Consider the following 25,369-nt stretch of genomic DNA (forward strand, 5'->3'; position numbering starts at 1 on the left):
CTATTTGATCATTTTTGATGTCATTTGGATGTCTCAACATTCTGTTTCAGCATCAACATTTTGACAAAAAAAGTGACTTAGAAATTCTTAATTGATTGATTACCTGGTAAATCACTATCGACCTGGTAAGTCAACATTTTAATTTGTATTTGTCTACACTATTATCTTGTATGTTTTATTTATTTTAACATATTTTCGTCTATTTTTTCTGGCATACATGGGCTTCCATACCCATGCTGCCACAGTACAACTTAAGACAAGTCTGTGGTCCAGTCTAACATCTGTGTGTGACACCAGCCCTGCAGAGGATGTCCCTGTACTATTACATTTTTTTCCTTCCCCCGGAGCCACATCCTTTTTTCCCCCAGAGTGTGCAAGGAAGCAGACAGAGATATATAGAGCAGCAGATCCCTGAAAGACCGAACGCGGGGGTTAATGACATTCATAAATATACAGGAAGATTTAATGCTAGAAATAATAAGTTCACCTTTAATGTGATTGTGTGAGGACTGGAGGATTGTGGGAGTGGATCATACACGTCATTAGATCCGGTGAAGCGCGGTGGCTTTGTCGGTAAGGAGGAGGGATACGGAGATGGACAGCGCGTGTCTGGTAAGATCATGTTTTTCTGGATTTAATAAACTCAGTCACGATGTCTGAGGTGGAAATAAACTGTTGTATTATATTGACTTTTATGAGCTTTCTCCTTAAACAAACTGATAAAGTGTGAGTGCAGCGCTGTGTCTTTTTGTTGTCAATGGCGTCGACCAGTGCGCCTAATTACTGTAATAGGGTCAGTTTAAAAGAGCCATGTGAACGTGGAATGATGATTTTATAAACTGCGACTGTGGAGAAATACCATGACATAGTCTCTGCTGCTAAGACAGACAGGTGGCGAGAGCTGACAGCCCGCAGAGGATCACTTGTGGATTCAGACAGCGTGACAAATGTGACCATGAATTGAGCTGATTGGCAGTAACTCAATGTTTTAGGAACAGGGAATGCAGCATGAAGTACATAGTGAGCCTTCATTGGGAATTCAGCTACTACAAACCATGGAGAGGTCAATTGAAAGTTAAAAGAAAAGAAAAGAAGACAGTTGGCAGTTGGAAGTTGGAGAAAAAAAAATTATCCAAAAAATTATCTATATAAAAATCCCTCCAAACAAATTAAAATAAATTAAGAGCTTTACAAACACACACACACACACACACACACACACACACACACACACACACACACACACACACACACACACACACACACACACACACACACACTACCATAATTTAAAGGGATGGTTCAATTTATTTTGTAAATCCCTATTTTCTCCCCCTCCCCCCAAAAAAACAACTGTGATTTTAGCAAAATATTTTTCTTAATTAAACAGTTTATTTGTGTTGTCAGTAGACTCTTTAAGTCACTGCATCTTTTTGACTATAAGAACTAGCCAAATGTTCAGCACAGAACTTAAAACCACACAAAACTTTTTTGTTTTGACATTTCTGTTTGTTTATTTATGTAAGGAACACATGTGCTACAATAGCCTTTTATTTATTACTGAGCTTTAAGTATATTTTTCTAACTTTGGATGGAGCCCGGCTAGCTGTTCCCCTTTGCTTCCAGTCTTTATGCTAAGCTAGGCTAATCCCTTCCTTGGCTCTAGATCCGTGCTTAATTTGGTTTCTGCGTAGACGCCATGTCAGTGACGCTGTATACGGTCGCTGCATCTGGCTCTGGTTGCTCCACCAGCGTCTCTACAGGCTACATGCCATGTTTAGAGGGCTTTGGCAAATACCACCAAGTAATGACAAGAATGTAAACAACTTCACGTTTTGGTGTCAACTCTCCTCATTACTGTCTTCAGTGTGCTGCTAAAACAACACAGCCCTTCATTTTTGAGTCCATTTTCAGTGTTTAGCGCTCATCAGCTGACCGTGTAGCCTACAGCATGTGTCATTCACCATTCGAAAGGTATATCTTGGTACAAGATTAAAGAAAAAATGCTCTAAATTATAAGGAAAATCGTCTGGCTCTTTTTATTTCTTTTGGTTCCAATTATCTCATTGAATAAGACAGCCCCCCCAAGGCTATCATTTTGTAGTATATTCCCAGCAGCGGCCTTTTTTTCCTCCTCATTACTCTCAAAAACCCAGTTATAATTTGACAGGTTGACAGCTAAGAGCTTATAATGCATTTGATGTACATTCAGTCGATGACTTGAAATGCGGAGCAGTGTGCACTCTCATCACCATGTTAACTTTGTCACAGAAGCCTTTGACATTCCTCGTATGGATTCCTTCAGATTTTATTTTTTTTTCCTACCCGAGGTCCTAGTAAAAACTTGTCAGCTTCATCATTAAATTAACTCACAACGGGGAGCTGTCAGCGACTCTTCAGCGAGCTGAGTTTTGTGCCTGCTGCAGTTTCAGGCTTTTAACTCATCTCCCCCTTACTGATAACCATACGATCCCTGTACAGTAGATTACAGGGCTCCAACTTAAAATAAAAACTGGATTCAGCAACTCTGGAGAACGCTTGTCTTCAAAATCGCTTTTTGTCAAAAATAAGTTAATATCTCCTTGCCATCCGCTACCTGTCTGAACTGTGTGTGTGCTGGTGGTAATACACAGCCTAGGCTGTGTCAACTGGCATGTAAACGAAGGGGGCCCGCCACCATAGCTAGCAACATGCCTGTTTACAGAACCTAGCCTGTGTATTAACACTGGTTTTATTTTCAGATTTTTCTAGACTAATTTTCATTCAACAAAACAATGTTGTTGTTGATAAATCACTGAAACTAAAGCACAAGGTGTAGTATTGCCCCATTGACTGAACCTTGACCCCAGGTAATCCCTCCTCCTACCTGTCTGCTGTAGAATCGCTCCCGGCCACAGCCCCCCCTCCCCACCCTCCCTGCCCTCTCTCTACTCCCTCTGCTCCCCTGTTCATGTCTCGACATGCCGACTAACACCAAGAGGGGGAGGAGACACCAAAACAAAACAAGAAAAACCGGAGCGCACGAGAGACGGAGAGGTAGAGCGAGAGAGAGAGAGGCGTGAGGTATGAACGCAGGGTTAGAGAGAGAGCGCTCAGAGCGTGGGAAAGGAAAAAGGGATTTCATGCTGTAGCTGCAGTCTGGGATCAATGCTTTAAAGAAATCTATTGAAAAGCAGGACAGAAAACAAAGGAGTCTGTAACTGTAATGTGAAGACACAGGACCAGCGGGTGAGAGATAGTGTGTCATATCTGTGAGAGAAAAAAAAACGTGCTGTCAGTTCCTCTCTTGACTCATTCCCTTTTCTCTCATTCCTTCAAGTGCTTTGACTGAACATCTCCAACCATCTCCAGGGATCTCATCATGATGAACGGTGCTAGTGGTGAGTGACCATGGATCACGCTCTCCTTCGCTTTTGGCGTTTCAAGACCCAGCGCCGAAAAGAATTGTGACAATTCCGACTGAAAAAAACGAATCAAGAGGGGGCAGGGGGGCGAACCTTTTAGCTGACTCAACCTTTTCTTTGACTGCTCTACTCATTCCTCCAGACCTGCGGGGGGGGGGGGAAGGACAGCCCCCTGGTAATAATCGCCTGATGCAACACCTTTTTGGGAAAACATTGTGAAGAAATACACTGTTATTGCCCCCGCAGCTATCACCTAGCCTATACCTACCTACCTACCAACCCAACCTAAAAGTCATATTACTGGATGAGCATGGGACGTGGAGTTCAGAGCGACCAGTTCTCCCCCGGGTGTCTCACTCCCAGGAACTAAATGAGTAGCGGTGGATTTGGGGGCAGCAGCTCCAGCTTGCTCCGGGGCCGGCGTTTCTACTGCCGGGAATGGGCCCTGGACAAGCTGCGGCGCTGCCTGGATGCGCGCTCCGTGCCCACACAGCCGCCGGGGGTCCTGGTGATGGGGGGCCCCGGCTCCGGGAAGACGGCCCTGTGCACGGAGGTGAGGTGGCCCACCTCGAGAGCAGGGCAGGCGGTCGGGCTGGCCCCGCGCTGCCTGGCCTCTCACTTCATCCAGAGGGAGGACCAGAGGAGCACGGTGCCCTGGAGGTTTGTCCTGGGCATCGTGGAGCAGCTTAGGGCCTCACAGCTACTCTCTCCTGGGTACGGAGAGTTCCTCAACAGCCCCTCCGTGAGCTCGGCTCTGGAGCCTCTGGCCTGTCAAAGAGACCCCGACAACACTTTCAAGAGGTCTGTATCACATCTTTTGTGTAGTCATCACCGACACATTATTATCATTTGATTGTTATTGTTATTGTTATTTTGTATTGTTATAATGTTCTTTGACAGTCACTTGCTTCATCTGAACTGTGTTGATCTTGAGGGACATTTCCAAAGTTGCCAAATGGTAGAGAGTGGGAGGCAAGTTTAAGAAAGGTAACAGGCGTTAAACCCATCCAGGCGCTCAGCTTGTGTGTGCATGTTGGAGAGCGTGGGATCACATTCTGTAAATGGTTTATATTGTTGTATCAAAATGACATCAGACATGTTTCAGCCGGCAAACAAGTGGTTTCACATTCAGTCAGCATTGCATTTATTTTCCTCCAAAAAACTAAAGAAAAACACTTGAGCCAATTATCAAGATCATTTCTGAGTTATAAATGGTCTGTTTTAACATATGAGTGCAGAATAATGTATTCTGGTCTATTGTCTATAGAAACATTGATTACCCAATCTTTGTTTTATAACATGCACGCTTGCTTGACGATTTTAAATCCAAACACAACATGGATGATATGAATTTGATTTGCAGCCCATTATTTATAGCCCACAATAGATGTAACAAATATTCTACCTTACTGTTTAATATACCAGGGTGGGTATCTGTTTATATTCTCTGTATAATCTGTATGATGCCAGAGTGGGCAATGCTGCAAATCAATAAGCAGGAATACTCACTTTATTGTTATGTAATACACTTGTCAGTTCACTTTAGCCATAAACAGTTTATCAGATTTATAGGATATCACAAAATACAATTACATGTATAGGGGATTTTATTTCAGCTACCACTATTGGTATACACAGTATATAAAAATGTCATATGTATGCAAAATCAATAGTCAACCATGTGTCAGTGTTAACAGTGCAAAACAACTACTACAACAACAACAAAAACTACAATAAATCACCCAAAGCAGTCTCCCTCTGTATAGAAAAGGGAGTGATTGAGGGTTCTGCTGCTCGTGTTAAATATCCATGAAAGTTTTATGGCTTCATTCTAAACAGAGGTCATTCTCTACAGGTGTTACGACAGAAAGAGTTTCAAAGCCTAGCATATGCAAAACAATGTGGCCATCGATCGCTGAAGCCAAGCCAGTCACAGGAAAGAGACGGCAACAGCAGCAACAGCAGCTATTCTTCCCCGTCTTATATTTATCTCCCTTGTCTCATAATGCGACCCATTCACAGCGCACACAATGGGCCTCCAGTGTGAATGAATGCTGCAGTTTTATTTACGACACAACATCCTTTCAGAGAGGCGAAAAAAAAAGGAACAAAGAGGTGAAAAATGCCTCCAGTGCCCTCAGTGACTACCTCAGCACTAGTCGGCGAGGTCAGCGTCCTCCCCCCCCCCCCCCCCCCCCCAGACTCTCTCACTCTCTCTGGGTGTGTTTACTCAGCGAAGAGCCCTGGCCCTTTACACACTCCTCCTGTGTTTGCTCTCCTCTGGTGCGAAGTACCGACACTGGATTCCACATTCCCCTTCGATTGGCTCACTGCCAGCCAGCTGTTCTCGTGTGTGCATGGAGCTCTTGTGTGAGAGAAAGTGGCCGGCGGGCGAAATGTTGCCATTTGAGAACAGCCGTCAAACAAACCGATGAAACATGAGCTTTGAATTGACAGTGAGAGGTTAATGCATGTGATGTGTATATGCCTCCAAACCAGCAGCTAGTTATAAGCTAGAAGCTTTAGCGATTGTCAGCACGTCATTAACTCCCTATAACCAGTTTTTTGTATGTGGTGCTGCTTCTTCACTGTCTGAAACCTTCGACAGTTGGATTTCTAAAGTTCACCAAGGTCTCTGTCTGTCGGTTTAAATCATAGCTGCAGACACAACTTGATGTGTGATGATTTGAAGATCCATTGTTGCCTTTCCAGTTCTGGTCCATTCATTGTTCATATATGATAATTACAATACCATTACGTGAACCAAGAGGAGTACACCTATTATATGAGTCATATGGACACAGACATGTCACTCATTCATTTGACATGCTTGCTTTACTAGAGTAGGCGGCACCACTCAATCTCCTTTGATGACACATTATTAGCATAATAATGCTCCAATATTAGAGCACAATTAGTGGAGACGACTCCAGGACTTATTATGACATAACTGCGAACAAATGTTATTGATTGGATAGTTGCTGCTTGGCCAAACCACAAAATGTCTGCAGTCACATGCTATCATGGTTACTTAATGATCTTGTATTTATATATATGCTTATACAGTACCATACGGATAGTTTGCTTGACAGTTCAGTTCAGTCTGTAAATAAATTAAATAGTAATTTAGTTTTTGAATTCATGCTAACATGTTGTATCTACTATCCTATACTGCACCACTTTGCTCTTTAACCACACACTCTAGGAGTTATGTTTAACCCCTAGAGTTTGTGTTCACTTTTTCTTTTGTCTGAATTACACCAGTGCAGTGTTGCTAACGGAGGAGTTTACATACAATGAGGTTGCACCTTTTTGCTCCTGAGCTCAGCCCAGTCACAAGGCAACGCAATGTTATACATATCAAGACACGCAGACTCTCAACACGTTATATTAAAGTGCTTAGACACATACAGACACACAGCCAGCCACAGTGTTGACCATAACTCTCTAAATCATGAGCCTGTCAAAATATTTTTTTTCAGTTTGCGTCGCAATTTGGTGGGCAGGTTACAGGTAATGGATCTTGTTCTAGGTTTAGTTACAAAACCACAAGCATTTGTCTATGAGCAGATCTGAAGCCAGTGAAGTGAATTCAGTAACGTGTGTGTGTGTGTGTGACTCTGAGGGGACCGTCCTAATGAATGCAGGTTTGGTTGTGACATGCTGTCCAAACCCAATGAAAGCTCTTCCTGGTCAATGATCACCCACAGACCGGTGTCCAGGACTGTGTGACTGTGGCCGAATGGAGCGGAAAACCTCAAGCAGCAATAAAAAAGTCATTTTAACTTCCTCCTCTGCACAGCTGAACGTGTGCCCGGTGAGGGGAGTGTCACTCTAATCAGATGACTAACGCACACAGAGGCATGATAAGCGTGTTGTAACCTAGACGTAGCAGTAAGTAACCCAGGGCACGGTTTGAATCGGCTTCTAATTGCCGGATGTGCTCAATGATTAAAGTCAACACAGCTGCGGAAGGTCCTTTTTATGAAAGGTAATGAGGTGATTCACACACATTAAGGCTTGGTGGGTAGATGTACTGTAGTGCACCTCTCTGTAACATAGCATTACAAATACATTACATTTATTATTTTGTATTCCTCATACATTAGCTTTACTGAAACATGTAGTTGTTCAAAATAAATGCATTAATGTATTTTAATATTTGAGGATTTACTCATCATAATTATTTTTTGATTAATTAACACATCTGGAAATTTGGGATTTTTATTCAACATTGTAATCATTTAATAGATTAATTGGAAAAAACAATGGGTAAATGAATTGATGATAAAAATTAGCTCTAGTTGCAGCCCTTAAGTGAACATTTCGAGTGAAACTACTCAGGGTTATTGCGGTTTCTTTTAGCTGCTATAACAAATGATGCAGCATCTCCTTATAAGGCACAATAATTAAAATGTTCATTATTTGAGGACAAATGTATTTAAACAAATGGACAGTTTAATGAAGGTGCTGATAATTAATTTGTGTGTTTCAGAACATGGGGCATGTAGTACACGGCACAAGGGATCTAGCTCTAACAGTTTTGCATCATTTACTTCTAAATCTAATCATAAAGGATGACTCATTCCTTTGAAGGAGTGGGGTGTGAGTGACCTTTTTAAAATGTCACACCTCACTCCTTAAACATATCTTAATCCCGAATCTAATATTTTGTCGTTGATCTCAACAGGATCAGTTAAGTGATCCTGCACAGCTTTTATTTAGCCTTTCAATACCCACAGGCTTCTGTTTGGTTACTCCGCCATGCTTAGCCGCAGGAAACTGGAATTTCATGCATTTCTGCCATAACGGCTCTGTTTGAGGTTTGCATGACCTCTTCCCTGTGTTTTATAAACACTACTGAGGCTTTGTTCCTTTTCCTTGCCAGCAGCCTATTATGCTTTTACAAGATTGGAAACGCTGCTTTAAAATTGCTATTATTAGGCACCAGAAATACATTGGTCATTTTGAAGCTGAAAATATTCCGATTTTCTTTAAGTGACTTAAAAGAGTTAAGTTTGTTTTTCTCCCCTTTTCTTCTTAAAATCAGGTTCGAAGAAAACTAAATACTAAAGGTGACTGGACCTTCTGGTCATTCTCAAACATAGACATTAACACTAATAACAGCACACACACACAAACACACACACACACCCGGTGTTTATTGCTGGAGGATTTTGACTTAAGTTAGCCCCTGTGTGACCCATACCAGGCTGCTGTCCACAGGTTAATCACTGTTTGTCACCTTTTAAAGCACGTTGTCACCTCCTCCTGCTTTAGGATATGGCTTTATAGCCGCAGTGGTTTGTTTTTGTTTTTTTCCCCCCATACATTTTCACCAGCCTCTACAATGATAGCCAAGCAGTCAATGTCTGACCTAAAAATACAATTTGAAAAACAGGAAAATTAAATAATGAGGGCAGACAATCAGGACATTTTTCGAGAAGCAACAGGAATCCTAGGTATCCTAGAAACAAGCAAAAGATGAAAAAATGAAAAATAAATAGTAAAAATAGTCCATAGCCATTATGCAGCTTTGTGAAGTTTTACAACGTCACAGCTAAATACTAACGTCAGCATGCTGTTGTGCTCAGAGTGAGAATACTGACCTGCTGCTGTGAATCAGGGTTTAATATTTGCCATGTTAGGTGTCAGTTTAGCGTGTAAGCAAAACAAAACATATGTTAATCGGGCCTATAAAAAACAAGGTAGCCTACAGCTGAAGTTGTTAAACCAAGTTTTTGAACACATTTTGAGCCCATGGTGGTAGTAGGGCTACTACAGGAACCCATGTCATCACTGATCATCAAATATTTGTTGATGCAGTGGACCAACATTGTCATCCTTTGAGCTAGCATATCTGTTTCTCTTAATTTGGACTGATAAAAAAATTAAACTGTAATTCTCAGTTGACTATGCTAAAAGATGTCACTAACCACTGTAACCAGTAAGCCAATAACTACTGCTTTGTATGCCTCTCCTGACTTAGTGTACAAGCAGGTCTGCTATACTGCTCGGCTTTGTTATGACATGATGACCATGGGTTTCTATATCCAACATAACCATATAGTTAGTTATGATTATCCATTATAGGTGTTGGAAAACAGTTTTTTGTTTTGGTTTTACATCAGGCATATTTTTTTTTACTGCAGCCACAACTTTGTCACTAATGTTTACTTTCTCAAAGTTGCCTCAGGTAGCCTAGAAAAAACAAAGTGTGTGTGCTCCCATGCTGTGCTCAGGTGCTTGCTCAGTTCTTCCTATATTCTGACTGATGCTTTCTGATGTTGCATTGTGTTTTAATGTTCAATGGTTTGTGAAGCACACTTGGTTGCTGCTCTGTACGGGGGAATTGCACTAAAAATATACAAGATGAAAACCGTTATTATTGCTATTACAATTCATTGCAGTAGTGTAGGTGAGAAGAAACTTGGATTTGGATCATCAAAGCTAAAACATCTAAGGAGGTTTAAGAGGCAGGAAATTAATATTGTCAGTTGAACCACCTAGAGGGGAGTTGTACAAGTTTGATTGGGTATTTTAGGATTGTGTGTGTGTGTGTGTGTGTGTGTGTGTGTGTGTGTGTGTGTGTGTGTGTGTGTGTGTGTGTGTGTGTGTGTGTGTGTGTGTAGGGTGGAACAGGAAATTTCAGGAGTTCCATTGACCTGAGTCACTCTCAGATCACAGCAAGGTGTGGGTGCCGACAGCCCTGAGCGCTAGATAGGACTGTTACTCTGATTTACTGTTTTGCATCATATTCCAGTGTTCAATAACAGCAGATATACAATTGTTTGCCATTTTTATTCTATAATGCTGTATTTCAATGATAAAGGTTTGAAGTAAATGCTGTCTTCATTCTAAAGAGTTTTCTGAGTAAAGAAATTAATACCAGATTTGAGCCATATTGCCTGGTAAAGTAAGCTTTTAGTCTGATCTACTATAGCATTTCGCATTGACAGGCCTGATGAGATTTCAGGTCATTATCTCTATTGTTGTCTCTGTTCCACTATTTTCTGTAACTAAATGCCATTTCTTATCCAGTATTTCTGTCTATGGTCTTCCAGAATACATGATGCAAGGTTTACTTTTAATTAAACATATCGCAAATCACTGCATAAGTTGCTTGTGATTTTCAGTTCTACGTTTGAAAAAAAATCCAACTGGAATGAGTAAAAGGGCAACCGTGACATTGCAAGTTTACTAGTGAGTTTACTAGCTGTAAACTGTCTTAAAAAACTCCTACAGTGTTTGCTCCCCTCTGTCACAATTAGAGACATGTCAGAGCTAGCTGCGGCAGCCCTTCAACTCACCCATGGACTTGCCTCTTGAACAAACGTCTAGGGATTTTATGAAGTAGTGTTTGTTAAAGGCCAATAGAACTATATTATGTTAAATAAACTTGAAGAATCACACAATATACTGTTGAGGTTTAAGGTTGTCACAGATATCAATAAGACTTTGAATGAGGTTGTCAATACCTGGACGTTCCACTTTCACTTTGGAACTCTTAAAACTTTCAAAATGAAAACATTTATGGCCTGATTTTATTGTTCTGACAATTTAACAATATGCAGTCAAGTTTTGATACGGTTTTGAAATGAGTGTGTCACAAAGCCTTACATACAAAAGCAGAAAAATCAACAAAACATTGAAGTAGTTTTAGTGAAAAGCTCACACTGTTACTATGACTGTTACTGATCATTTCAACTCCCTTATCTGCCCGACATGACTTTTTTACATGGCCATGTGAAATGTAATCTCTTGTTTTGTGTGTCTGGTTCACATGTCTTTAGAGCAGTGTTGGGACCGCTGTTGGACCTCCCTCCTCCTGCCCAGACTCTGATGTTGTTGGTGGACTCCCTGGACGTAGGATATGTGGCAGGCGACGGAGGTGGGAAAATCAGCTCCATTGCAGAGCTCCTCGCCGCTAATCAGCACCTGCTGCCAGGCTGGCTGCTGCTAGTCTGCTCAGTACGACGCCAAAACAAGGCTGTGTGCAAGATGTTCTCAGGTATGAAGAATGAATGACTCATCTTAATCAACCTTGCACCTTAAGATATCATATTGTAAATTTGAATATGTGTGCGGCAAGATGGATACATTTATTTTTAAATTTTTAATGACTATTGATTGACATCCAGTGAACAGACATAACTTACCAATATAACTAGAGACAGAGCAAGAAGAACCGAAATAACATGATGTAGGACTGATAAAGAAAATGCCAGACAAGCATGCAAAACTATATTGTTGTTAAAACACTGGCACTCTCTTTTTCCTTGTTGTAGGTTTTCGTAGGCTCTGTCTGGACGATCTGCGGAAGCCCCCACAGGTCCGTGACGTGCAGCAGTACATCCTCTGCCGGCTGGATGAAGAGTCGGCACTGCGCCGCCAGCTCACCCCCGACACCGCTGACATGTTGAATCTGCTGCACATTAAAAGTGGCGGCTGCTTGCTCTTCCTGGAGCGCGTGCTGGACGGTGTGGCAGCTGGACTGGTGGGTCTGCGGGAGATCAGGGACATCCCGGGGACTCTCAACGGACTCTACCTGTGGTTGTGCCAGAGACTATTTCCCAGAGGACTCTTTGCCTATGTCAGGCCCCTCCTAAATGTCCTTTTGGCTGCCCCAAGGCCTCTTACCCCCCAGCAGCTGTTCATAGCAATCTGGACACAAGACACTTTGCTCAGCTTCCAGGACTTCCAGAACAAGCTCCGAACCCTTTCTCCTCTCCTGATCGCTGGCTCTGGGGACACCAAACTTCTTTTTCACGCCAGCTTTGCCGAGTGGCTGACGGATGTTAAATATTGCACACAGAAGTACCTGTGTAGCAGATCAGAGGGTCACAGCATGCTTGCCATGGCTCTGACTTTGCAGGGTCCCCACCTGGACATTGAGAACATTTGCCAGTTGGCCACACATTTAGTTTGCTCAGGTCACCATAAAGAAAACCCCTCATTACTGGCACTGTGGATGCTGTGGGCAGGCGTGCCTGCTGTTAGTCCTAATGGCAGTAGTGCCCTCAGCACATCCTTAACCCAGCCTCCTGTTCTCGTCAGTCAGGAAGTCCTTCAACTGTTAATGAGGAGTGGGCTCGTCTCTGCAGCCTTTTTCTCAGATGCAGACCCAAGTGTTGGAGTGCATTGTATAGGTGAAGAGAGAACTCATTTACGACAGGAATTTGAAAGGGAAGTGTCTATAAAGAAGCTTCTAGAAAGTGGGGTGTCTTTAAACCAGCCAGGTTCAATCGATGGACAGACCTTGCTTGCCAATGCCGCCCACGAGGGATCTGCAAATGTAGTGGAACTGCTCCTGAAACATGGATCTGATCCACTGGACAGTGATCATCAGGGTCAAACACCACTGACTTTGGCTTCCAGACAGGGTCATGTCAACGTGTTGTCTGTGCTCCTGGAATGGGCCAAGAGCCAGAAGCCAGACACTGCAGTGCGGATGACGGAGTATGTCGACAATGAAGGCTGGACAGCACTGCGCTCCGCAGCTTGGGGAGGGTACAGCGAGGCTGTCCGGCTTCTCCTGGACGCTGGAGCAGATGTGGATGGATGTGATGGCGAGGGCCGGACTGCTCTCAGAGCTGCCGCGTGGGGGGGTCATGAAGAAATTGTCCTGACCCTGCTGGCTTATGGGGCACAGGTTGACAAAGCAGACAGCAATGGCCGCACACCACTTATTGCTGCCGCCTACATGGGACATCATGAAGCTGTGGAGATATTGCTGGACCACAAGGCAAAAGTCGACTTAGCTGATGGAGATGGCCGTACTGCGCTGTCAGTCGCTGCCCTCTGTGTCCCTACAGCAGCGGCGGTCAGAGGTCATGGTGAGGTAGCAAGTCTTTTATTGGAGCGTGGAGCAGACCCAGGACACAGAGACAATGATGGAATGACACCATTGCTTCTCGCAGCCTATGAGGGCCATGACAACATAGTTGAGCTTCTGTTAGAGGCTGGTGCTGATGTAGATGAGTCTGCTGGTCCTGATGGCAACATCTCTGCCGCAGCTGCGGTTACTCCCTTGCTGGCAGCTGCAGCAATGGGTCAAATGAAGACGGTATCACGGCTGCTTTTCTGGGGATCGGCAGTGGACGCCATTGATTGCGAAGGCAGGACGGCCCTCTGCCTGGCAGCAGCCAGGGGCAGTGTTGAGGTTGTCCGTGCCCTTCTGGAACGAGGTCTGGACGAGAACCACAAGGATGACCTGGGCTGGACTCCGCTGCACGCTGCGGCCTGTGAAGGCCATCGGGCTGTGTGTGCTGCTTTGACAGAGCGGGGCAGCATGGCACGTGTTGGAGAGATGGACATTGAAGGACGCACTCCTCTTATACTGGCTGCCCAGGAAGGTCACTGGAGCACAGTCAGGCTGTTGTTAGACAGACGTTCTCCTATTGATCACAGGGCATATGATGGACATTCTGCCCTGAGTGCCGGCCTCCTGGAGGGCCATTCTGAGGTTGCAGAACTGCTAATGAGGCGAGGGTCTGATACTGATGTCCGTGACGCAGAGGGAAGGCCTCTGATCTACCTCCTGGTGTTGGAGGGTCGCCTTGGAATGGCTACCCTGCTCATAGAGAAGGGAGGCGTACCCCTGGAGTCCAGAGACTCTGAAGGCCGTACATCACTTCACGTTGCTTCTTGGAAGGGATGTGTGGAGATGGTAGACCTACTGTTAAAGCATGGGGCAAACCCCAATGCACAGGATACAGAGGGGAGACCACTAATGCATTCAGTGGCTTGGACTGGACATGCTGAAGTAGGTCGTCGTCTCCTAGGAGCAAATGGTGTCAATATAGACCTTGCCTGCCACCAGGGAGCAACAGCTCTGAGCATTGCTGCCCAGGAGGGACATGCTTACATTGTTGCAATGCTTCTGGAAAAAGGTGCTAATCCCAATCACATGGATAAATATGGCCGTAGTCCAGTCAAAGTGGCTGGGAAAAATGGGCACTTTAACATTGTGAGGCTCTTGGAGAGCTATGGAGCCAAGCCATATGGAATGTTGCCTAACTCTAGTACTTTTTCCCCTGCCAAACTGAACAAGAATGTCCCCTCAGGCAACTCAGGAAGCAATGGAGGAGACGTCACAGCTGCTACCTCCTCCTCTTCAGTATCTTCTCCGGGCTCCACTGCAGAACGATTCAGCTCCATGCAGAGCTCCGAAAACTCCTCTACCTGCCACTCGCTGGCCACCATGCAGACAGTGCCAGCTGACAGCCTCAGCTTTATACAGCAGATTCAACAGCACTCACTGCCCCGTAGTCGTAGCCGACCCTCCACCCTCCCTCCACCGGGGAGCCTCCATGGAAGCAGCAAGAGGCATCCCAAAGGCAGCTCTCCTCCCGCTGTTTCCACAGTCACTGCAATGGTGCACAATTGCGAACTGTCTCAGAAAGGCTTGTCGTCAGGACTTGAATATCACGACAAAATGAGCAAACAAAACTCTAACTTGATAAAAGCAGACAGGATTACTTACACTGGGGGTAAGTGGCACTCAGTCATGGCTTCCCTTGGGATAATGCCAGGGCAAGACAACCCTCCAGTAGGTGGTAAAAACAGAGCTAGTCCTCCTCTGGGCTACCCATATAGACTACAGAGTCCACTTCAAGAGGACGCTTGGGATTCTCCACCCAAGAAGAACAATTTGTCGCCTGCATGCTACAGTTTTACCCCAGTCCTGCCTTGTAGTGCCTTGCCAGAGGATGGTATGGTTATGACCACCACAGACCCACATCTTAATCTAAAACAGGCCATCAAACTGCAGTTTGAGGGTCCCACCAGTGCAGCCTTATACAAGAGAGAGACACCCCTGTGACCACTGCTCCAGTATGTGATCAAAGATAACTATGGCTACACTTTTGTCACAACCATATATTTTGTTTTTTTTACCTTGTTTGGGTATGTGTTTGTATAAAACAAAACTGTTTTATGTCAGCTTCTCCAATGTGAAGATGTTTTGAGATTTGAGATTCTGTTTTTATATCATGTAAATTAATATATTAGAATTTAGTAATTGAGTTGACAGACACATTGATAATGGAAAATAATCTTAAATTGTTACAGATTATTTTGTGGTATCACAATTGAAATAGTTAACAATGGTGGCATACATGTAAAGCATTCACATACATTTCAATTCTAATGACAACATCTCTGTTGAGTGATTGGATATTTTTGCAGTTCAAGGAAAGGCGTTTTTTTTACAAAGTACAATGACTTTCTGGGTTCCGATGAGAGATGACGTGATTACCCACTGTTTCAGAAAGCAAGAGAGAGAATGAACTCAATGGCATCAAAGCCTACATTCCTGCCCTTCCGTTGCCTGTTTTGTGTTTGGAGTTTGGAGCAGGACTATCACAGAAAAGAATTGTTCTCTTTCATTCAGTGAAAAACATAACTTTGTTCATTTTCAATTTAGACCGTATGTTCCCATTGCAACCTAGATATTAATAGCTTAACACCAAACAAGACTCCCTATTTTAGAACAAGTGTCTAGGTTGATCTCTTTTTAAGAAGTCAACAACAGTTTCTAAGAGCGTTAAGTTTCGTGTCTTGATCTTTATTGAAGTCTTTGATATTTACTATAAACTGGCCTTCATCCCCCATAGGTCCATTGCTGACAACCGAAACCAGTTTGCAGAAAAACAAAGCCTGCCAAAGTCTGACCTAGTGTGGGTTTATGATGCACACTAAATAAAAGAGAGCCAAGTTTTACTAACATTGAGTGAGCAGGAAGGAAAGTGAAAATTGGTCCATAAAAAGTGAGGGTAGATGTGGGAGTGTTTATAAATTACAAACTTGTATGTGGCCTAAATACATTTATCATTCCTTATCTGTTCCTTGTTTTTAATTTGATTAATATTTAATTATGTTCATCAATTAAACTGGCCAACGGTGCCATAAGAATTGTCAACCTCTGCCCTGTCTGCTCATTTGTGATTGTGTTTTAAATGTTTTATTTCATGTCGGTTATGTCATGGCTTATGAGATGATAGAATCATGCAGAGATGAAAGCGGCCTCTTGGGATAATAAAACCCCAAGTGCTTTTTGAAAATGGAAACTGGAGAAAGAAGGGGCTCTGCATATAGATGAAAGTGATTTATCCATGATTTTACTGATTTGGTGTATCTGAAACATTTATGTATTTAAACCTGAAAAAATACTTTTCTGAACTACATTTCCCATTTGCACTTGCATAAAAAAACACCAAGATAGCACATCTGTGTGTTTTCATGCATTCATTATTTGTTGTTAACATGAGCTCTTCAGTCAGTATTTGTATTGAGGAGTGGCTTAGAGGCTTTATGATTTTATTAAGTGCACAGAGCCTTTCTTTTCTCCATATTTGATGTTGTTGATGTTATGATCTCCTTAGCTATGCTCTTTACCACATGTTATTCAATGCAGTTACTCGTAGACGGTTACTTTCATGTGTTTTTCAAAAGCAACATTTTTTCGGGTCCTTATTTAAAGATTCATCGTTTTTATTTTCTGATGGGGTTTAAACATCTTTCTATCCATTACTGTGGTAGATTTAGCCTAGAACATGAATATAAACCCTAATAGAAACATTGTTTCTCAGGTGAACTTCTGAATGAACTGCGACTACAATAAGGCTGCATATAATGACACAAAAGCTGACTCGGATGTGGGGTGGGGCTCTCTATAGCCAAGAATACAACCCGGATGTTGTCACTGACGTCATTCTCTTTCTGTTCTCACACGACTGCACAAATGAGCATTTGCAGAGAGCTGAAGGCAGAATGTTTCTGTTTGATGCTGAATTCTCAACCATGTCTGTGAAGATTGACAGCCACACATCAGTGCTTCCAAAATACTACCCCCACTCCCCCCCCCCCTTTTCTTTGTCCCACTCTTGGAACATTTTGTCAAGCTATAAGTGGTGGAATTATGTGTGGCAGGAAAGACAGCAAAGAGAACAAGATGCTCTTTTATTAACATCGTCGCCAAGGTGACCCACATAGAGATAACACAGTGTGCATGCTATTTATATGTTCTAATTGATGGGAAAGTCACCCTACTCCAAGTCATGTTGACAACTGTGTTACAGCTTTTTGTAAGAACGTAAGCAGCATTCAAGCACTTAATCTCTGGGGAGTCCACACCTGCCTTTACTACTGCAAACGTGTATTGGAAATGTGTTATTGTAATATTTGCGGTAAGGATCACATGCCCTGCTTGGTAGACAGGATCCAAAGGTAAACATCAGGTGCAGAGAATATTAGATTGAGCCTCTGGTACTGTTCAAAAGGAATTTTACTCCATATACAATCCGGCTATTTGATGTTGGTGTCTTATGCAAAGGAGCCCAGTCATTTCCACAATTCTTCCTCCACAGTTCAAGTTTTAATTGATTAATACAGTGAGCACATCGTTATGATGTTCCTGTATAAATTAATTAACCTGTGATCCAAACATCTGTTCCTAATGTACACACTAATATAGTATGGTGTTTATTTGATAAGTGCGTGTATTCCAATTTTAATTTTGCTACTTAAATAAATAGTTTTTAACCAATCAACTGCAACATAAGTTTAAGGCAGCTTGGGATAGTTAAGGGTGCTCTTACCTCTTACTATCAGTATTCGTCAATTTGTTCTCTAAGAGTGATTGAACTACGTGTATGTTGAATCATGAAAAGCGAACAAAAAACTAGCCTATGTATATGTAATTATAAGATTGGTGGACAAACATTTTCCCAAAGCTGTTAGGGGAATGACAGAACACCCAGATTGTTTGTATTGATTAAATAAATTAGCTAACTAATCAGAACTGGGTAAGTTAAAGGGCAGGGGTAATGGAGGGCTAGTGAACTGGTCAACGGGGGCAGCTGGCTGAGGAAGAGGAAAGCTGGATGACAGGATGAGCAGCTGGCTAGGAAGCGAGAAGGCTCGCTGCCTGGAGAACAATAGAGAAACAGGATAGTTCATCAGCTAGGAAGCAGCTGATGGGAAACAGCAAGATTTCCTCTGCAGAGAAGGAGATGAATGAAGCCAGACAAAATAAAGGGACTGGGAGGAACTTAAGATCCAGACAGCATGGCTCAGGCTGGGCTTTAAAGGAAGCCTGCAATTGATAAGAAAATGGCTCTTTAGTAACATCTAGTGGCAGTGGCAGAAGAAATAGGGTACAACAATACAAAATGTATGTAGACAACCATGGGTTTTATGTTTTTTTCCCCCACCATTTATATAGATTTTTTTTAAAGTACTTCATAAAATAAGATGCTATGTATCATAATGTTACCCTAACAACCCTAACTCTTGCACAAATGTGCAGGCTATCCACTCAACAACCTAAATTAGATTAAATGATTTAGCTGGCAGTTGGCTAATGTTGAGAGACAAAGAAGTTTGGTGGGGGATTCATTTCTGCATCAGACACAATCAGAGTTTGATGTTTTCTTATTGCTCATAACAAATGCTGTAGATATTGCATTGCATCTTTAAAAAAATAAATAAAAATGTGTTAGTTTATGTGGGTCATATTAGCTACTTCTCATTATACGTTGCCTGTCCACCAAACATACCAAGCGAAGAGTAAATAGGTGTTCCGAGATGTGGAGCATTTCCAGTAAATATTCACAGCAACGTGAGCTGCCAGTCTCAGTAATGTCAGTGCTTGCACCTTGGAAAAAAATACTATCTTGAGCCCTGGAGTTAAGGGCTCAAGGTCACCCTGGAATCCAAGTAAGTCTCATGCTGTAGTTCAGGTTAGCCCTAAGGAAACCCAGCCTCTGCTGGCCATGGTGGATGCTCCAGGAGGGTGCTGACTAATTCAGTGCACAGTCATTTTTTTGAGCTCCATGAAATAACTTTATAATTTTCCCTGACTAGTGTAGATTAATTCACCACACCCGCCGTTTGTTATGATCTTAACTAAACATAAACGTTTTTTTTTTTTAATAAGTTCTTACCAATTCAATCTATGTGCTATTTTGTTTTGCACTAGACACTGCTGTTTCAGACACCTTAATTGTTTCTTACAATAATAATCCCAAACGACAATTTCTGGTTTACATAAGGCCTCATGGTATTGGTCATTAGATAGTTTTCTAAAAATAAACTTTAAATAGTAATACCACTGCATAGAACCCATATAATTAAGGCGCTAGTGTGGAATGGATGATTAAAAAAAAGACTGCACCAACTGTTTGATCTCAGCAGAACAAGTATGAATCACTCGGATGTGGAGGAAATTGATTTAATATGCAAACAAAGCTCTTACGTCGTTCTTCACTTGGCAACAGATGTGAGCAAGTGGGTGTTAGACCCAAGAGATTACTCCTTCAGTTCTCTCTGTGTTCAAGTTCATTTAGTGGTTATTCATTTTCAGCAGCATTCCAATTATAATCATGGTTTTAGTGCTGCGGAATTTAACTTCTGATTCCCCACTAATGCAAGACATGGCTGCATATTGTAAGTGACAACTGATTGACGGTTAGGATAATGTCAAATATTGCTACACCATGATATGTAATGTAGAAGTAGCTGATACAAAATATTTTTATGATAATCTGATTGTATAAAATACTTGTAGATGCAATGTTCATAAACAGATTAATTGTAATATTTTCAAAAATGTCAAAACAAGACACTTAATAATGGCATTTAGGCTATTTTATGTTACTGTGACGGTCACCATTGTATTTCTGGAAAAGCTTAACATTTTGTTCACACACCACACATTTTTACTAAATTGTTATCATTATGCGAGACAACACAAGCCAAATGAGGAAAAGTTAACAATAGACACAAATTCAAATATTTTATTTTATTTGTACATCCAACTCATCACAACTGTTCAGAAAAACACTCTTTAATTATAATAATTACTCTTCATTCTATCGTCTTCATTCTATGTAAAATGCTTGTATTGAAGTATTGACTTAATAATTAAGTAAATAGAACTGATGTATCAAAAGTAAATGTACTGACTGTAGAGTCCCACACATCTCCAAAGACACATTTCACAGGAGAGAATGTGGGAGACAGTCTGGTTTAACTGCTGCTGATTCTCCCACAGCGTACTTTCTGGCATCAGTGCATCCACATGTTAAATACAGAATCCACCAAAGAGCAGTAACATGACAGACACTGCTGGTGAAAGAAGGGAGTGGGAGGACTTAAAAAAGCAACAGAGCTTCACTGGTTTTCAGTGAAAATCTTTTACAGTGTGGAAAATTGTAGAATTTGCAAGAATTACTGAAGCCAATTGAAACAAAATACCACTGGAACCATTCTCTTTTGAGTATATAAAAATAAAAATGCCACAAGAAGAGAAATACATCTCTGAAAGTCTCCTTTTAACCATAACACATTGGTGATAGTGGATGGATGTACATTTTATATTATCTTGAATCTTGTTGAATGCACTAAGTCTATACACACAGTAGTTTATTTGCCAGTTCTAAACTCTGCAGGCGAACAGTTACGGGTGAAAAAACAAATGACAGCATATCCCCGGAAAAATGAAAGGCAGCACACACAGAGACACCATACAATCTTAAATAAAAGTCTGATCTATAATTCGTCGAGCAATTCCATTTGATCCTGAATGGTTAAAAAAAAGCTTGAAACAGAGAAAACTTGCACTACATTAATTGTACACTGAGCACTGTTTTTGCTCAATGCACCGGTATTTTTTTTGTCTCTATAGCTTAGCTTTGTAATTTTTTGCTTTTATGATGAAAGGATAGCCTTAGGCTTACAAATCCTGACTCTGCTCTTACTGTTACGAAACCAAAAGTCAATATATCATTTGGGTTCAATAAAGAAGCTACAGTATCAGCACAGGAGCTGCATTAGGTTACACAGCAAGTATTCTTAAAACATTGTGTTTCTTTAAACACTGACTCTCTTTAGTCCTGGGTCACTTTGTACTGGTATATCTTAATGCAGTGGTGCATGCTGTCAGACACTGCTAGTTGGCCCTCAGGTAGTAGGGTCAGACCACGTGGGCTACTCAGACCCTGTGTGACTATGGGCCACCCCACTCCCTGTGCTGGATATAACAGGACCTTGTGCTGCTCCCCCCAATCCGCTACCAGCACATTACCATCTGTATCTATACATATGCCCCAGGGGCATGCCAGGACCGGCCCCATTCCAGCACATATGCCCAGGACTCTCACTGTGTTCCAGCCTGGCTCCAAGACTTTAATGCAAGGCACCTGACCTGTTTCGTTGCCTCTCTCTGACACAGCTACCATGCCTGAGCTCAAGCAAGCGGCCACTAAGTAGGGCCTGTGGAATCCGGTCACCACTGTGCGCTCCATACGGGAGCCTGTCTTGGTTTCAAGCTTGAGGGCAATCAGAATACCTTTTCGGATATCGGCTATCAAGAACTCATCCAGCCTGGTTACGGTCACACCCCTGGGAGCCTCAAGCTCATCTTTTGCAGAGCCAAATCCTGACCCTCCAAAGGTCTGGAGCAGGCGACCATGCCGGTTGAACACGAGTAGGGCTCGCTCTGCTGCGCAGCTTAGTGCAATCAATCCTTTAGCGTTGACTGCGATGTCAAAGTAGTTCCGACATCGCCTGGCAGAGCCATCAGAAGTCGGGGAGGTCACTTGCTGAAGGACATTGCCCCGAGGGTCGGAAACCTGTTTGAAAGTTTAAATTAAGTTTTAACATTGGTTGCAGCATTATTTGGTACAGCACACACACTGTATGTTGTACATGTCATGAACACAAGACATACCTGAACACGTGCATTTCCGCAGTCCACTATAAAAAGTTGTCCCTGTGGTGTTGCATAGATACCACTCGGCAGGGTAAGGTCCGCTCTACCTGAACCCTGCTTCCCAAACTGCCTGATCAAATGCACTTCTCTAGGGTTGAAGGTTGGGTCTCCTTCCTCCTCCAACTCCACCAGGGCTGGCTCTCCTCTGCCTCTCCTTGGCTCTTGTGCGGAACCATCTATTACAGACATGGATAAAGACCTAGACACCGGGGGTTGTCTCAAACCATCACTTGTCGTTTTCTTCTGTGGCTGTTGCAGACTATTATGACTTCTATATGTTGGATATGAAAGGGTCTGTCCCATGTCAGAGAACCTAGGCCCCCTACAGATAGTTGGAGAGGTTGATGTGGAGCTGGACATGGAGTTGGAGTTGCTACATTTCACCCTCCATACTCCTTGGTGCTCATTCGTTCCACCGCTGATCAATGGACGTGTCTTGTGCGTCAAGTCCACTGCAGACTTTGATAGACGACAATTGTAGTTCAAAGAGCCAGCTCTGTTCATGCTGTAGTCATGAGATGGGCTAACAATAAAAGTATAGCTGGAGTCAAGGCTGTCTGCTGGGGATGGTGCTCGGCCAGAGTCACCATGGGTCCCAAGGGAGTGTTCATCAGAGGACTGGCTGAGGCAAGAGTGAGGTCGGCCCCTGGAGGTGAGGTCTAGGCAGCTTTGGCTAGTCACAGGCTCTCTTGGAGTCATCCTGGGAGATGTTAGGGCACTGTTGCCATATCTCAAAAGTTTGCTATTGCAATCTTGACTCCCTTTTGCTTTATCCCTATCCTGGCTGTCAAAACTCAAGCAGTGACCCAGCTTAGCATGCTCCTGTCTCCGTTCTGGTGAGCGGGACGGCCTCCTACCAACAGTAATCGAATTCTGATTCCTGGGAGAGTAGTGTTTTCCATTACTATTCATCTTATACTCCTGCTCCTTGCCTTCCGTATCCATGTTTTGAAGTACCTTAGGAACATCCAGAAATACGTCCTCCCTGTGTGACTTGAAGGAGGCAGATTCCATTTCATCATCCTGGGAAGACTCCCAGTCAGACTGTTCGCCCTTCAGAAGCCAGGGACTTGTCTTTGTCGAAGAGATCTTTTGTTCCTCCTCTGTTTCGAAATCATTCCGGGTGGAGAGGCTGATCTTTCTGACTACCCTGCCTGATGGTGAGGTCCACCCCTGTCCTTGGTTGCTTTTCTTTTCTCCTGCGCCTTGATGGTTCATGTTGTCACACTGACTATCCTGTGAATGGAGAGCACACATCTGCCCATGTGGTCCACAGCCTCCGACTTGCAGGCACAGGCTTTGCTCCTGAACACGGATATCTCCGAACGCGACGGCATTAGGTTGGGAGCTCGGTTTGAAGTTCACTTTATTCAGGGACACTGAGATTTCCCACGGTTGTAGGAACTCTGAAACCTCCTTAAGCAGTACGTTCTGGTTAAGCCCACTTTCATCAAGACTTGACTGTTTTTGACCCATCTTTTGAATCCGCTGCTGAAGTTGATCTAGTTTACAGAGCCTTTGGTCTAACAGTGACTGGCTGACCCGGGTTGCTGCCATGTTCTCCCTCTGGACCTGCTCCAGATGCTGTTGAGTGTCCCGATGGTCCTGCTCCACCCTCTCCAGAAGGCGCCTCTCTTCCCTGCGTGCTCCCAAGATGGCCCGTACTACACCCTGTTTCACAGAGTCAGTCTCAGTTGCGTGGCGTTCTTGTAAGCGACGCAGCTCTGCCTCTGCTTGGACAAGGTCACACCGTGCCTGGGTTAGCCAGCATGGGGGGGACTGGGGCAGGTGTGTAGAGCAGGGGCCGTCTGACTGATGATCAGGACGAGTGCTATGGACTGGGGTAGGGGAGGTGGAATTGCTACCCAAAGAAGTTCCCAGAAACATCTTGACAACTATCTTCTTGTGTTCAATTTCAGTTCCTACAGAAATACACAATAAAGGGAAGACAAATGCACACATAAACATACAGTACATATATAGAATGGTTGTGATTTAATACTGTGTAGGATCTTTTAGATATTATCTGAGTCAAAATCAACCAAAGTCTTAGATACTGTAACCAAAGGAATTTGTTCATCCTGAAATTTGATCTAATGGCCAACAAAGAAAAGGGTAACTTATTCTCACTCATGTTCCTAAATACTCAGACCTCAATTAGTATTGTATTGTTGTCAATAGCCAACAGTGCCAGACATATTTCACTAAAATTAAAATGACATAATTATCGGATATGGTTTTCTTTGTGTGGAAGTGGACTGGGACACACAGGCCAAATAATCTGTTGTAGTATACCAAATGAGGCACACTCCTACCAAACCAGATTGAACCAGATTGGTCTCTTATTAGAGCTTTTTTTTTATGTTGAAAAGCGAACTGATGTTGATGGAATGGTGATGCCGTTATACAGTGATGCCATAAGAGTGACAAGGACAGCAGGCAGAAAGAACTAACACAGAGGAGAAAGAATGTTTTGAGGTTTTGCACCATGAGATGTATTAGCATTTCAAATGGCAGCAGACAGCCAAAGGCATACAGAGTGAGGCTGAGTGTGGGAGGTAAAGAGACTGCCCGAGTGTATGTCCACACAACAATACTTCTCAACTCCCCAGTAGTCCGAGAGGAATCTGCTTTGATATTTTATTCATGAGCAGAACAAAGCGTGGAGTGACAGTGAAAGATGTGTGTGATGTGTTGTGATAATACTGGAACCCCAGGGAGACATCACATAACAAACAGAGAGCATCATTCTTACTCTACATTAGGACATAAATTGCCCTAAACGTTTTTTTTTTCTCACATTTTTGTCTGTTTCATTTATAAGAATGGATATGGTCGCCATGCATGAGTGCAATATAATGCTTTTTGCTGCTGTTTGTAAAGTAGCAGAAAAACAAGTGATTCAACCAAGCTGTAGGAAGACTCTTTCATTATAAATGTAGTAGCCAACTCTGAAATGTAAATAATATATTCTGTGTTGAAGATTTTTTTTCCAGCGTTGTAATTTCTTAGCATCATCAAACTAATTGACAATGACATTGGAGTCTTAATGCTATTGTCATGAGTGTTAAAAAAGCTCATTAGTATGACATACTGCTTATATTGAACATACAATGAAGATAACTCAGTTATTATAAGATTCCTATTGCACTCTTTCAGTTTGAATTAACTGAAAGGGGTGGATAAGAAT

General features: G+C 42.8%; 1 protein-coding gene across 3 annotated transcripts; it reads left to right on the top strand.

The window, feature by feature from the left end:
• The first annotated feature begins 549 nt into the window (after positions 1 to 549).
• Positions 550 to 16,320, top strand: ankrd50l (ankyrin repeat domain 50-like). Of its 3 annotated transcripts, none has more exons than XM_080038195.1 (4): positions 550 to 612; positions 3,320 to 4,205; positions 11,198 to 11,415; positions 11,693 to 16,320. In XM_080038195.1, exons 2-4 carry the CDS (start codon positions 3,775 to 3,777, stop codon positions 15,226 to 15,228), a joined length of 4,185 nt encoding a protein of 1,394 aa, XP_079894321.1. In that variant the 5' UTR covers positions 550 to 612; positions 3,320 to 3,774; the 3' UTR covers positions 15,229 to 16,320. The 3 variants fall into 3 exon arrangements, with proteins under 3 accessions (XP_079894321.1, XP_079894319.1, XP_079894320.1); XM_080038193.1 differs by lacking the exon at positions 550 to 612 and adding an exon at positions 3,069 to 3,228; XM_080038194.1 differs by lacking the exon at positions 550 to 612 and having other exon boundaries at positions 3,069 to 4,205.
• Positions 16,321 to 25,369: the final 9,049 nt, after the last annotated feature.

The sequence above is a fragment of the Ammodytes marinus genome (genome assembly GCF_949987685.1).
Source record: "Ammodytes marinus genome assembly, chromosome: 12".
Taxonomy (NCBI): Eukaryota; Metazoa; Chordata; class Actinopteri; order Uranoscopiformes; family Ammodytidae; genus Ammodytes; species Ammodytes marinus.

Excerpts from the sequence above, each read along its gene's own strand:
- ankrd50l (XM_080038195.1), top strand. The coding sequence starts at position 3,775 with ATGAGTAGCGGTGGATTTGGGGGCAGCAGCTCCAGCTTGCTCCGGGGC. Across the intron at positions 4,206-11,197 it reads CCCGACAACACTTTCAAGAG|AGCAGTGTTGGGACCGCTGT; the intron begins GTCTGTATCACA and ends ACATGTCTTTAG. Across the intron at positions 11,416-11,692 it reads TGTGTGCAAGATGTTCTCAG|GTTTTCGTAGGCTCTGTCTG; the intron begins GTATGAAGAATG and ends TCCTTGTTGTAG.